This window comes from Bison bison, unplaced genomic scaffold (genome assembly GCF_000754665.1).
Source record: "Bison bison bison isolate TAMUID 2011002044 unplaced genomic scaffold, Bison_UMD1.0 scf7180017864043, whole genome shotgun sequence".
In the NCBI taxonomy this organism is placed as follows: domain Eukaryota; kingdom Metazoa; phylum Chordata; class Mammalia; order Artiodactyla; family Bovidae; genus Bison; species Bison bison.
In genome coordinates, this window is record NW_011494615.1 from 3,482,909 (window position 1) to 3,494,815 (window position 11,907).

An 11,907-nucleotide genomic window follows, 5' to 3' on the forward strand; every position below is an offset into this window, starting at 1 on the left:
TAGTCAATAAAGCAGATGTAGACGTTTTCCTGGAACTCTCTTGCTTTTTCAATGATCCAATAGATGATGGCAATTTGATCTCTGGTTCCCCTGCCTTTTCTTTTTTTAAAAAATTAAGTTATTTATCTTAATTGGTCCCTTGCCTTTTCTAAATCCAGCTTGAACATCTGGAAGTTCACAGTTCAGGTACTGTTGAAACCTGGCTTGGAGAATTTTGAACATTACTTTGCCAGTGTGTGAGATGAGTGCAGTTGTGCAGTAGTTTGAACATTCTTTGGAACTAACTTTCTTTGGGACTGGAATTAAAAACTGACCTTTTCCAGTCCTGCGGCCACTGCTGAGTTTTCCAAATTTGCTGGCATATTGAGTGCAGCACTTTCACAGCATCGTCTTTAAGGATATGAAATAGCTCAACTTAAATTCCATCAGTTCCACTAGCTTTGTTCGTAGAGATGCTTTCTAAGGCCCACCTGACTTCTCATTCCAGGATGTCTGGCCATAGGTGAGTGATCACACCATCATGGTTATCTGGGTCCTGATCTGTTTTGTATAGTTCTTCTGTGTATTCTTGCCACTTCTTCTTAATATCTTCTACTTCTGTTAGGTCCATACCATTTCTGCCCTTTATTGTGCCCATCTTTGCATGAAATGTTCCCTTGGAATCTCTTATTTTCTTGAAGAGATCTCTAGTCTTTCCCATTCTGTTGTTTTCCTCTATTTCTTTGCACTGATCACAAGGAAGGCTTTCTTATCTCTCCTTGGTATTCTTTGGAACTCTGCATTCAGATGGGTTTATCCTTCCTTTTCTCCTTTTTTGAGTTTTGCTTCTCTTCTTTTCTCAGCTATTTGTAAGATCTCCTCAGACAACCATTTCGCCTTTTTGCATTTCTTTTTTTGGGGACGGTCTTGATCACTGCCTCCTGTACAATGTCATGAACCTCCATCCATAGTTCTTCAGGCACTCTATCAGATCTAATCCCTTGAATCTATTTGTCACTTCCACTGTATAATCATAAGGGATTTGATTTAGGTCATATCTGAATTGTCTAGTGGTTTTCCCTACTTTCTTCAATTTAAGTCTGAATTTTGCAATAAGGAGCTCATGATCTGAGCCACAGTCAGCTCCAAGTCTTAATTCTGCTGACTGTATAGAGTTTCTCTATCTTTGGCTGCAAAGAATATAATCAATGTGATTTCAGTACTGACCATCTAGTGATGTCCATGTGTAGAGTCATCTCTTGTGTTGCTGGAAGAAAGTATTTGCAATGACCAGTGAGTTCCCTTGGAAAAACTCTGTTAGCCTTTACCCTGCTTTATTTTGTATTCCAAGGCCAATCTTGCCTGTTACTTCAGGTATCTCTTGACTTCCCACTTTTGCATTCCAGGCCCCTATGATGAAAAGGACATTTTTTTTTTTTTGATGTTAGTTATAGAAGGTCTTGTAGGTCTTCATAGAACCATTCAACGTAATCTTCTTCAGCATTAGTGTTTGGGGGATACACTTGGATTATCGAGATATTGAATGGTTTGCCTCCGAAATGAACAGAGATCATTCTGTCATTTTTGAGACTGCACCCAAGTACTGCATTTCTGACTCTTTTGTTGACTCTGAGAGCTACTCCATTTCTTCTAAGGGATTCTTACCCACAGTAATAGATATAATGGTCATTTGAAGTAAAATGGTTAGTTTTATGTTATGTGACATATCTTGATCTCTTTTAAAAAGAACAACTACTAACAATTTTAACTCATAATTCAACAACTTAGAAAAAATAGAAGAAGCAGGAATATTTTCCAGCTCCTTTAATGAAGCCAGTATTACAAACACCAAAAGTAAACAAAGACGTCACAAGAAAAAAAAAAAAAAACCTACAAATACCTTTCATGAATTTAGCTGCAAAATCCTTAACAAAATATCAGCTAATTGAATCCAGCAATTCAGCAATTCCAGAGCAGTATGTATTCCAGGTATGCTACTTTGGTGTAATATTAAAAACAAACAAAGCACACAGTGTAATACACTACATCAACAGGCTAAAGAAGAAAGGTCATAAGATCATATCAACTGATGCAAAAAACATTTTCTAAAGATCCAAAAGCATTCATGATTAAAAAAAAACTTTCAGTAAACAAGGATTAGAGGGGAATTTCTTCAACCTCATAAAGAACATCTACAGAAAAAAGTTACAGCTCACATCATACTGAAGAAAGACTGGCTTCCCTCTAAGATTGAGAAAAAGGCAAGGATGTTCATTCTTATCACTTTTATTCAATATATCACTGGAAGTCCTAGACAACACAATAAAGCATGGAAAAGAAATAAAAGGTATCCAGATTAGATTGGGTTTCCCTGATGGCTCAGATGGTAAAGAATCTGCCTGCAATTCAGGACACCCAAGTTCAATCCCTGGGTCAGGAAGATCCCCTGGAGAAGGAAGTGACAACCCACTCTAGTATTCTTGCCCGGAGAATCCCATGGACAGAGGAGTCTGGAGAGTCCCAGTCCATGAGGTCACAAAGAGCTGGATACAACTGAGTGACTAACACTTTCACTTTCAGATGAGAAAAAAATAAATCTGTCCCTGTTTGTAGAGGTCGTGACTGTCCACATAAGAAAAGCTTCTTCAACTAATAAGAGAGCTTAGCAAGGTTGCAAGATAAAAGATCAACCCACAAAAATCAACTGCATTTCTAGATACTAACAATAAAGTAGAAACCAAAATCTTAAAACAGTATCATTTACAAGTTCCCCCAAAGTGAAATAAGAACAAAATCTATATGCCGAAAATCATAAAACACCAAACCAAACAAAAAAGACCTAAATAATTGGAGAGATACCATGTTCATGAATTAGAAAAATCAATGTAGTAAAGATGTCAGTACTCTCCTAATTGACTTCAAACAGGTTTAATGAAATTCCTATTAAAATCCTCACAAGGTATTTTGCACACATAGACAAGCTTATTCCAAGGGTTTTTTTTTTTTCCATTTTAAAATGTATATGAAAAAGGAAGGCCCTCAAATAACCAACAGAATAGTAAAGAAGATGAATGAAGTTGAAGTATTCATACAACCCAATTTAAAGACATATTATATAGTTACAGTAATCAAGACAGTATGGTATAAGAAGAGGGACAGATACACAGACACACATACACGTCAGAACAGAGACCCAGAAACAGATTCACACAAATGCAACACAGTGATTTTTGACAAAGGTACAAAAGCAATTCAACAGAGATGGGATAACCTAACAATGGCTAAAGTAAAATTTCTTAGAATTTTTAATTAATTTATTTTTGGCTGTGCTGGATCTTCATTGCTGCTCAGGCTTTTCTCTAGTTGCGGTGAGTAAAGATTCCCTTCCAGGGGATCTTCCCAACCCAGGAATTGAACCAGGGTCCCCTGCATTGCAGGCAGATTCTTTACCGGAAGAGCTACCAGGGAAGTCCATATTGCACATAATAAAAGTAAATATTATCTATCAACTATACTTCAATAAAATTAAAATGCAAATATCATCTTGTAAAACTTTTATCTCAGTGTAAATACACACGCAAATATGTAAATGGTATCTGTTAGGAATGGTTTAGCCAAAGTGTGAAAGTTACTGTTCTAATGCCCTCAAATAAGCACTGGCCTAATATAAAGAATAATATAATGGAAAATAATTGTAAAACAATGTAAAACCATTTCCAATAAAGCATTCTGATTCCTAAGTCCATCCTCCGCACACCATCCCCCAGGTCCCCACTCTTCCGCTCTTCTGTCCTCTTCGAGCTGGTTCTTTAACTGCTGCATTAGTGTACATTACATACCAGAACGGATCAAAGTGCAAAATCATGACTGAGCTTTCTTCTGAAATCCTTCAAACTGGGTAATGTTATCCCTTGAGACAGAAAAGGAGCTGCCCAAAGGCATGAGGGGAACTAAGAAAATTTAGTTCCAGTCTCTCTCCACTTAACTAGATCCTGAAATAAAGAGTAAGCAAAAATATGGATTTATTCCTACCTGTGAGGAAAAAATAAGCCAAATGAACCAAATCAACTGCAGATATTTTTCCCCCCAAATTCTGACCAACCATCACTATAACAGATATGTATTATAAAGATTTTAAGTATTTTTTAGTAAGGGTTTACACAGCCATTAAGGAGCTAGTCCAGGCTGGTCATTCTGAAAGATGACTAAGGCGTTTTCACCTGAACCATGGAAAGCACAAGAATATACAATTTTGTAAACCTTTTTCTCAATTAGCCCTCTTGTCAGAGTCATAATGAAAATTAAAACTCCTTTACAGAAACACCTGTAAGGGCAGTCATTATGATAAAAATCATGTTTGTTCTCCATACAAAGATGGAAATAAAGTCGCTTTGCCATATGCTCTGAGTAATTATTCAAGCAGCCTGATGGTTTTACAATGAATCATCTCTTGTTTACTCTGGTGATTTCTATCTCAATGGATAGTAACCCCATCTTTCCGGATGCTCCTGCCAAAAAATCTTGGATACTTCTCACATCTAATCCAAAGGCATATCTCTAACTCCAAAATATATTATACCAGCATCTTATTGCTCCTCATCACCTCCATTACTACCTCTCTCCCCCAGATAACCTCCCCTTCCACCCCTATACCCTCACAAAACTATTTTCCACCTAGCAGCCTAGGTAATCCTTTTAAAACTTTATGTGAAGCAAAAGCCAGGACTTACTAGGCTTCATACCATCTGACAGCCAGGACCATCCATTCCTACCACTTTACTCTCCTGATCCTTCAGCCTTGTTCCCCTCTGCTCCAGCCACCCTTGTCTCCTTACTCCTTAGTCACAGAAGCATGCTCCTTCTCCAAGACCTTTGCTCCTGCTGTTCCCTCTGCTTGGAACAAACTTCCTGCAGATAACCACACACTCACTTCACCTCCTTCACGTCTTTCTGCAAATGTCACCTTCTCAGGAAGGCTTTCCTTGACCTACTTAAAACTCATCTCTATCCCCAGGGGTTCCCATCCCTTCCCCTACTTTTATTTGTTCTTCATCATCACCAGATTATAAAGTCCACAAAAGAAGGGATTTCTGTCTGCTTTGCTGCTGTTATCTCTAGCATCCAAAATAGTGTCTAACACACAAGAGGAAGTCAGTAAATATTTGGTGAATGGATTAGTCAATCGAGTAGTAGCATACATTTTCCAGAAAAAAAATCTGCTAATTTGAGGCAGAACAAACACAAAAATATCATAAAAATCATGCTCGTTCTCCACACAAAGATTTCATGGGCGTCACCTCATTATTACCATCATAAGCACTGGTTAACATTTATTGAGCTCTTACCTTGTGTGCCAAATACTATGCTGAGCACTCTCTTCACTTGCTTTTTTTTTTTCCATCTAATTCTCACAATAATTCCATAAGTTAGGCATTATTGATCTTACAAAGCAAGGCAAACAAAGGTAAGACAGGTCATTAATTACCGAGGGGCACAGAAGGGCCTAGAAACCAGAACTACATGATGTTTCAATACCATGCTCTTAACTGGTAGGCAACTGTCTCTTCAGATTAAAGCTAACATTTATTAACTGATTATTATGTGTCAGGTTAAATTATTTACTTACAATGTCTTATTTATTTTAATTTGAAAAAACCAAAAACAAAAAAACACGAGGCCAACACTTTTAGTTGCCTATCCAGCATACAATTTTCCCTTCTTTAATAACAGAACTTTGACCTCCTTTGTCTGAAGTAATAATGTGCTTGGATAAAAAGTGTCATTTCATTTGCAAATGGCCCAATGACAGTTCTGTCCAATAAAATGGAAATGTAAGTCACTGAGTAAGGCTTCCAGGAAAGAAAGCCCTTTGAAAGGGAACCACCTGAGCTGTCACATGACTCTGTCCTTTCTCCGTATTCTTCTGGTCTGGAACACAAGCACAAGGCTAGGGGTGGAAGAACCATCTTGCAACTCTGAGAATGCAAGTCACGTGCTAAGTGAAGTGGAGTGAAAAACCAGGAGTCTGGGTGCCCCACAGCACGTAGGCTGCCACTTCAGTTTCCTTGTCATATAAAGGGGTCAAAAAAGTTTTTTACTAAGCCACTATATTTGTTTTCCATTACAGAGAGTCAAATGCAATCCCTATTTGATACAACCCTATGAGGTTGTTGGCCCAATGTGGCTTCCTGGAAAAATGTCTTCCAATCAGGGGAGAAAATACACTAACCATTAAACATCACTCTATCAGTAGAACATGTCTTTCACATTAACGGAGGAGCCAGGGGTGGGATCCTGCAATCTGTACTTGGTAACTGATACTTTAGACATCAGATGTGTAGCTAGTGAACAACTGATGACAATTTAAAAGGCGGGGAGGTAGTAGAGAATAAATGTAGTGGGATGCCTTTCACCGAAGTATCAAAAGTTGGTGAATCACAGCTTACTAAAAACAGATCTTAAAGAACAATTTTCTAAACCTAGGCTGAGGTAAACACTAAATATTTATTGAGGTTTTTCAAAATGCATGATAACAAAAGCAACAGGGCAAAGCCCTTGTCAGACTGATTTCCCACTTTGCCACTATATTGTACTGTGGGCAATACAGGGCCTTACACAGCTGTACTACCATGTCCAGAATAAATCCCCAAAGCGATCGAAACTTGAATGATATCTGGAAGTAAGAAGAAAAAGAAGCAGTGATGTTCCAATAAACATTACAACAGATTCAAAATACTACAAGGTTACAAGTGTTAGAAGATTTCAAATCATGAGGCATTTCACATTTTATGGCAGTACCAAAAAGTAGGAAATGGAAGAAGGAGAAAAAAACAAAGGGACAACCATCATCAGTATGGAGTAATAAATACGAGCTAAAAGCTTCCTATAAACAATTACACTTGTAATTCCATGACAAATGTACCATTATTCCCCTTTTACAGACAAAAACCAGAAACTAAAGACCAATAAATTGCCCAAGATCAGATAGGTAGCAAGAGGTAAAGCCAGGATTTGAATCCCAGGTCAGTCTAACCCCAAAGTCCATACTCTTCAGTTACTTCAACACCCAAGTACAGGAGAACACCTGGTGAGAAATCCTAATACAGCAGTAGAGACCAGGAAGGAGCGCAAAGACGCTGAAAAGATGAATGATTACTGTGAGACTAATACTACGTCTTTTACAAGTAATCATAGAACTTAAACCCTTGCCAAAACACGCTTAAGATAACAGAATTTTTTAAAAGGAAGTCCTTTGAATTCCCAACCTATTATTTTTTTTTTATGTTCTAGGAAGGGAATTTTCTTTTCTCTATAGGATTTTGCTAGAAAATGAGAGAACAAAACAACACGAGAAACTAACCCCACAAATACAGTTCTAAGAAGCACATGTAAAAAAAATTATAGTTCAAATAAATATATGTTTTGATAAGAAAGGAGACACCATTATATTATTTCCTTAAAATACAATCTTTGAAAACAGATATTCAAAAGATTCCCTCAAGCCTTTTTTTCCAGACTTTCATCATTTGTTTCCTGAAAAAAAGAGAGTACAATCTGGAGAAATTACAAAAATTCATTTTGAAAACTACTTACAGCTTATTACAAAATACTGTATTTCAAACATTTCAGCATGGAAGCAAAGTTAGAATAACTGTACAGTGCTTTACTGAACCCTGCTGCTTGTACATCCTCCCTTTTGAGAAGATGAAGTGAGACATTGTGTGAAGAGTGGAGTGGAAGTACATTAGGAACTTCTAGAAACTTATTAACGAGAAAGAGAACACTTTAAAAATGACAAAACAGGATACGCAAAAGAGAATAAATCTAACTAAAAGGGTTATCTACAAAAAATCTGCTCCAGTATTTTTTTTTCCCCATTGTAAGGATATTTCCTTTAAGGTGGGAGGATGACCACCATTGTTCAGTTACTTCCAAAAATCAATCAAAATGCAGATGCAAGGACAAGAATCCTGGATTAGGCAATAGTTGGACACCAGTCCTGACTGTGCCCATAACTAGTTCTGACTCTGGACAAGCCATTTTACCTTTCTATGTCTGTGTCTTTGGGCTTCCCAGATGGCTCAGGGCCTGCCAACGCAGGAGATGCAGGTTCAATTCCTGCATCTCTTGCACTTATAGTATCTCTAAGTCTTCCAGTGTGGCTCATACTGTAACAAATCCGCCTGCAATGTGGGAGACCTGGGTTTGATCTCTGGGTTGGGAAGATGCCCTGGAGGAAGAAATGGCAACCCACTCCAGTATTCTTGCCTGGAGAACCCATGGACAGAGGAGCCTGGGGGGGCTACAGTCCCTGGGGTCACACAACTGAGTGACTGAGCATGCATGCACGCATCTTTATCTGTAAAACCTTACTTCATGCCTTACAAAAAACTTAAAACACATCAGAGGACTAAATTTAAGGGCTAAAACTATAACACTTAGAAGAAAACATAAGAAAAAAATGTTTGTGATGTTGGGCTAGTTAAGATTTCTTAGATACAATATCAAAAGCACAATCAATAAAAGCAAAGATCAATAATCTCTATCAAAATTCAAAACTTTCATGCTTTAGCAGACACCATTAAGAAAATGCTAAAATTGAGGCAGCGGGGGGGGTGGGGGGGAATGCTGTAATAAGGGAATTCCCTGGTGGTCCAATGGTTAGGACTGGGCTCTTTCACTGCCATGGGCCACGTTCGATCTCTGGTCAGAGAACTAAGATCCAGCAAGTCCCGATTCCCTGCTGTCCCACCTTACCAAAGAAATGAAAAGACAGAGTAAATATTTGAAATTGTGTATCAGGTGAAGGACTCATATCCAGAATGAATAGACACCTAACAATCACACTCGCCTCTATAATTTAGTGAGAAGAGAACAACCCAGTGGACAACCCAAGCAGGAAAAAGATTGGAATAGACCTTTCACCAAAGAACAGATATGAAAAGCTAATAAATAAGCACATGAAAGGATGCTCTCCATCATTAGTCATTAGGGAAATGCAAAACAAAGCCACAATCAGATATACTTCACATCCACTAGGATGGCTTTAATCAAAAAGACAGACAACAAATGCTGGCAAAGATGCAGAGAAAACGGATCCTCATTCACGGCCGAAGGGAATGTAAAACGGCACAGTCACTTTGAAAAATTTGTTCCTTAAAAAGTTATACATATAATAAATCTACCATATGACCCAGCAATTCCACTCAAGAAAAATGTAACATGTTCACCTGAAGATTTGATACAAAATGCTCACAGCAATATTATTCAAAATAGGCAAAAGGCGGGAGCAATCCAGTGTCCATCAAATGGTCTCCAATAAAAAGGAGTAATGTACTAATACAGGCAGCAATATGGATGAACCTCAAAAAACATTACACCAAGTAAAAGAAACCAAACACAAAAGATCACATATTGTATGATCATATTTATGGGAAAATGTCCAGGAAAGACAAATCTATAGAGACAGAAAGTAGATTTGCAGTTGCCTTCGGCAGGGGGTGGAAACAGGGAGTGACTGCAAATGGACATGAGGCATCTTTTTGGAATGATGGAAATGTTCTAAAATTGGATTGTGGTGATGACTGAACAACTCTGTAAATTTATTAAAAAAAAAAAAAACTATAGTACTGTACAGTTAAAACAGGTGGATTTTATGGTATATAAATTGTTTTTAAAAATGAAAAAATTTTATGCTATGTGAATGAACCAAAACACAAACACTATATATTATACAATCCGATTTACATGACATGTCCAGAAAAGGCAAATCTATGGAGTTGGAAAGGTTTGCAATTGCCTGAAACTGGGGGTAGGAACAGGGATTAATTGTAAACAGGCACGAGGGATCTCATTGGGATGATGAAAATATTCTAAAACTGTATTATACTGATTGGTGCACAATACATTCACTAAAATCATTTAATTTACACTTTAAAATGGGTTAATTTTATACTTTAAAAAATGGGTGAAATTACATCTCAGAGTAAAGTTGTTTTAAAAGTAAAGTGGTCAAATCACATGAGAGTTCTCAACTTTTGGAGTGAGATGATGACTAACACTATCCCAGAGGGCTGAGCCTCCCTTTCGCTCACTCACAGACACCCTATTGGTCTGAGAATAGCAAATCAACAAGTTTCTAAAGCTCTAGCGCCTTGTGCCACCTTATTATCAAAAGCATTAACAACCACAATGCTACTCGCCACCCTAGAAAGATGTACACCTTACCGGAAAGGTAAAGAAAAATTCCTCTTCTAAAAGAGACCCCTTTTCCTTGCCTTTTTAGACATCATTTTGGAATCTCCCACTTAATCCCTTTTTTCAATATGAAACTCTGATGGAGGTACTCATAAACAGTCTTTAGAATGAACCAGTACACATCAAAGATACGGCACATAGTAAGGACCAGATCCATGAAGAGGCTTAAGGATAAAGACTGGATGTCTTCACATAAATCTTACCTCAGATTTGTTTTGATACAAGAAGCAAGTGGGAAAAAAAAAAAAAAAAGAAATGTGACAAAGTTTCTCTAAACACTGGCACAATGCAACAAACACTCACTCCCCCCAACCCCCAAGACAGCTTTTCAGGAGTTTTCAGCCACTCTTTGTTATAAAACTAATTTCGGACAGGATGCTGATCTAGCAAAGCAGACAATCTTCTTCCTCCAATACACAGGGGTCTGCTGATGTCCGTTGGCTCGAGCTTCTGCTTAGCTAAACCCACTCCCTTTTGATTTCTAAGATCACTAGATTATTGTTGTCCAACAAATACTCCCCTTATCCCCAGTCCCCACCCTCCCCCAATCACTGTGCCTCTCTGATAATTACTATTCATGTTTGTGCAAGCTTTGATCTCTGCCAGCTGGTATTCCCAGACCCCCTTCAAATCCATTCCACACACAACAGCCAGATTCATTGGATCATATCATGTCTCTGTTTGAAGCCCTCCAAAAACACTTAAAATTTCAAAACACTCACCTTGGCTGAGAAGGTCCCTAAAATCTGGCTCCTCTCTTACTTTCTAACCTTACCAGTCTTCTTTCGGGTCCTAAAACACATCAAGTTTTTTCCCTTCTCTGGGGCCTTTGCATTTCCTCATTTCTCAGTAAAGAACAATCTTCCCTTGGCCCTCAAGACTCTTTGTCATCCTTCAGAGCTCACCTTACATGTGGACACCTCAGAAAAAGCATCTCCCTTGAAATGGCCCCAACTAGGTCTCCACGTTATTCTCTCTCAGAACATCTTGCTTGTTTCCTTGCTAGCACCTGCCAAAACCTGTAATTCTTTTTATTTGCCTACTTATGTCTACCTCCCTGGCTGGCAAGTCAATTCCAAGCAGTCGTAAGTTGGTCTACGTCGCTCAGTGCCGTACCTGCAGCTTTATCCGGAGAGGCTCCCCAGTTCCACCCGAGCAATGCCTGGCACTTCGTGGGGGTTCTCACGCGGATGCAGGACTGAACAGAAGCACCCTAACCTATCACCCCACAAATAGATGACCAAGCCCGCAACTGCAATACCCCATTCCTCGCAAAGCCTTAAGGGCCTGTCCCACATCTTCACTTTTCTTTTTTCTCTCAGACACATCTGTCGCCACACAAATCTCTGACGAGCCTCTCAGACCCCACCCCACCTCGCCGCACAGGCGCGCCTCTCAAAATCCCCTCCACGCCTTGCAGGAGCTGCACAAACCCCGAGCCTCACCCACGCGCCCTACCAACCCCAAGGCCACTCGAGCGCCCACGAATATCTGGGAGTCCTGCGCTCCCCGAGCTCCCGCAGGACCCCACGTTCCGGCGCGTCACCCGCCGCCCAGCGCGGCGCCTCCCTCCTCCGCGGCGCCAGCTCTCACCTATCACCTCCTGCAGCTCGTAATCGTCCCTGTTGATGGACCAGGGCAGGGCACTGGAGTCCTCGGTCATGACGGCTG

General features: G+C 39.3%; 1 protein-coding gene across 1 annotated transcript in view; it reads right to left on the reverse strand.

Moving 5' to 3' along the window:
- The window catches only part of OXSR1 (oxidative stress responsive 1), an 88,815-nt gene extending 76,916 nt beyond the window's left edge, over window positions 1–11,899 (reverse strand). Inside the window, exon 1 of the mRNA XM_010835503.1 lies at window positions 11,830–11,899. Within this exon, the coding sequence (XP_010833805.1) occupies window positions 11,830–11,899 (70 nt within the window). The remainder of the gene's footprint in view (window positions 1–11,829) is intronic.
- Between the last annotated feature and the right edge of the window lie 8 nt (window positions 11,900–11,907).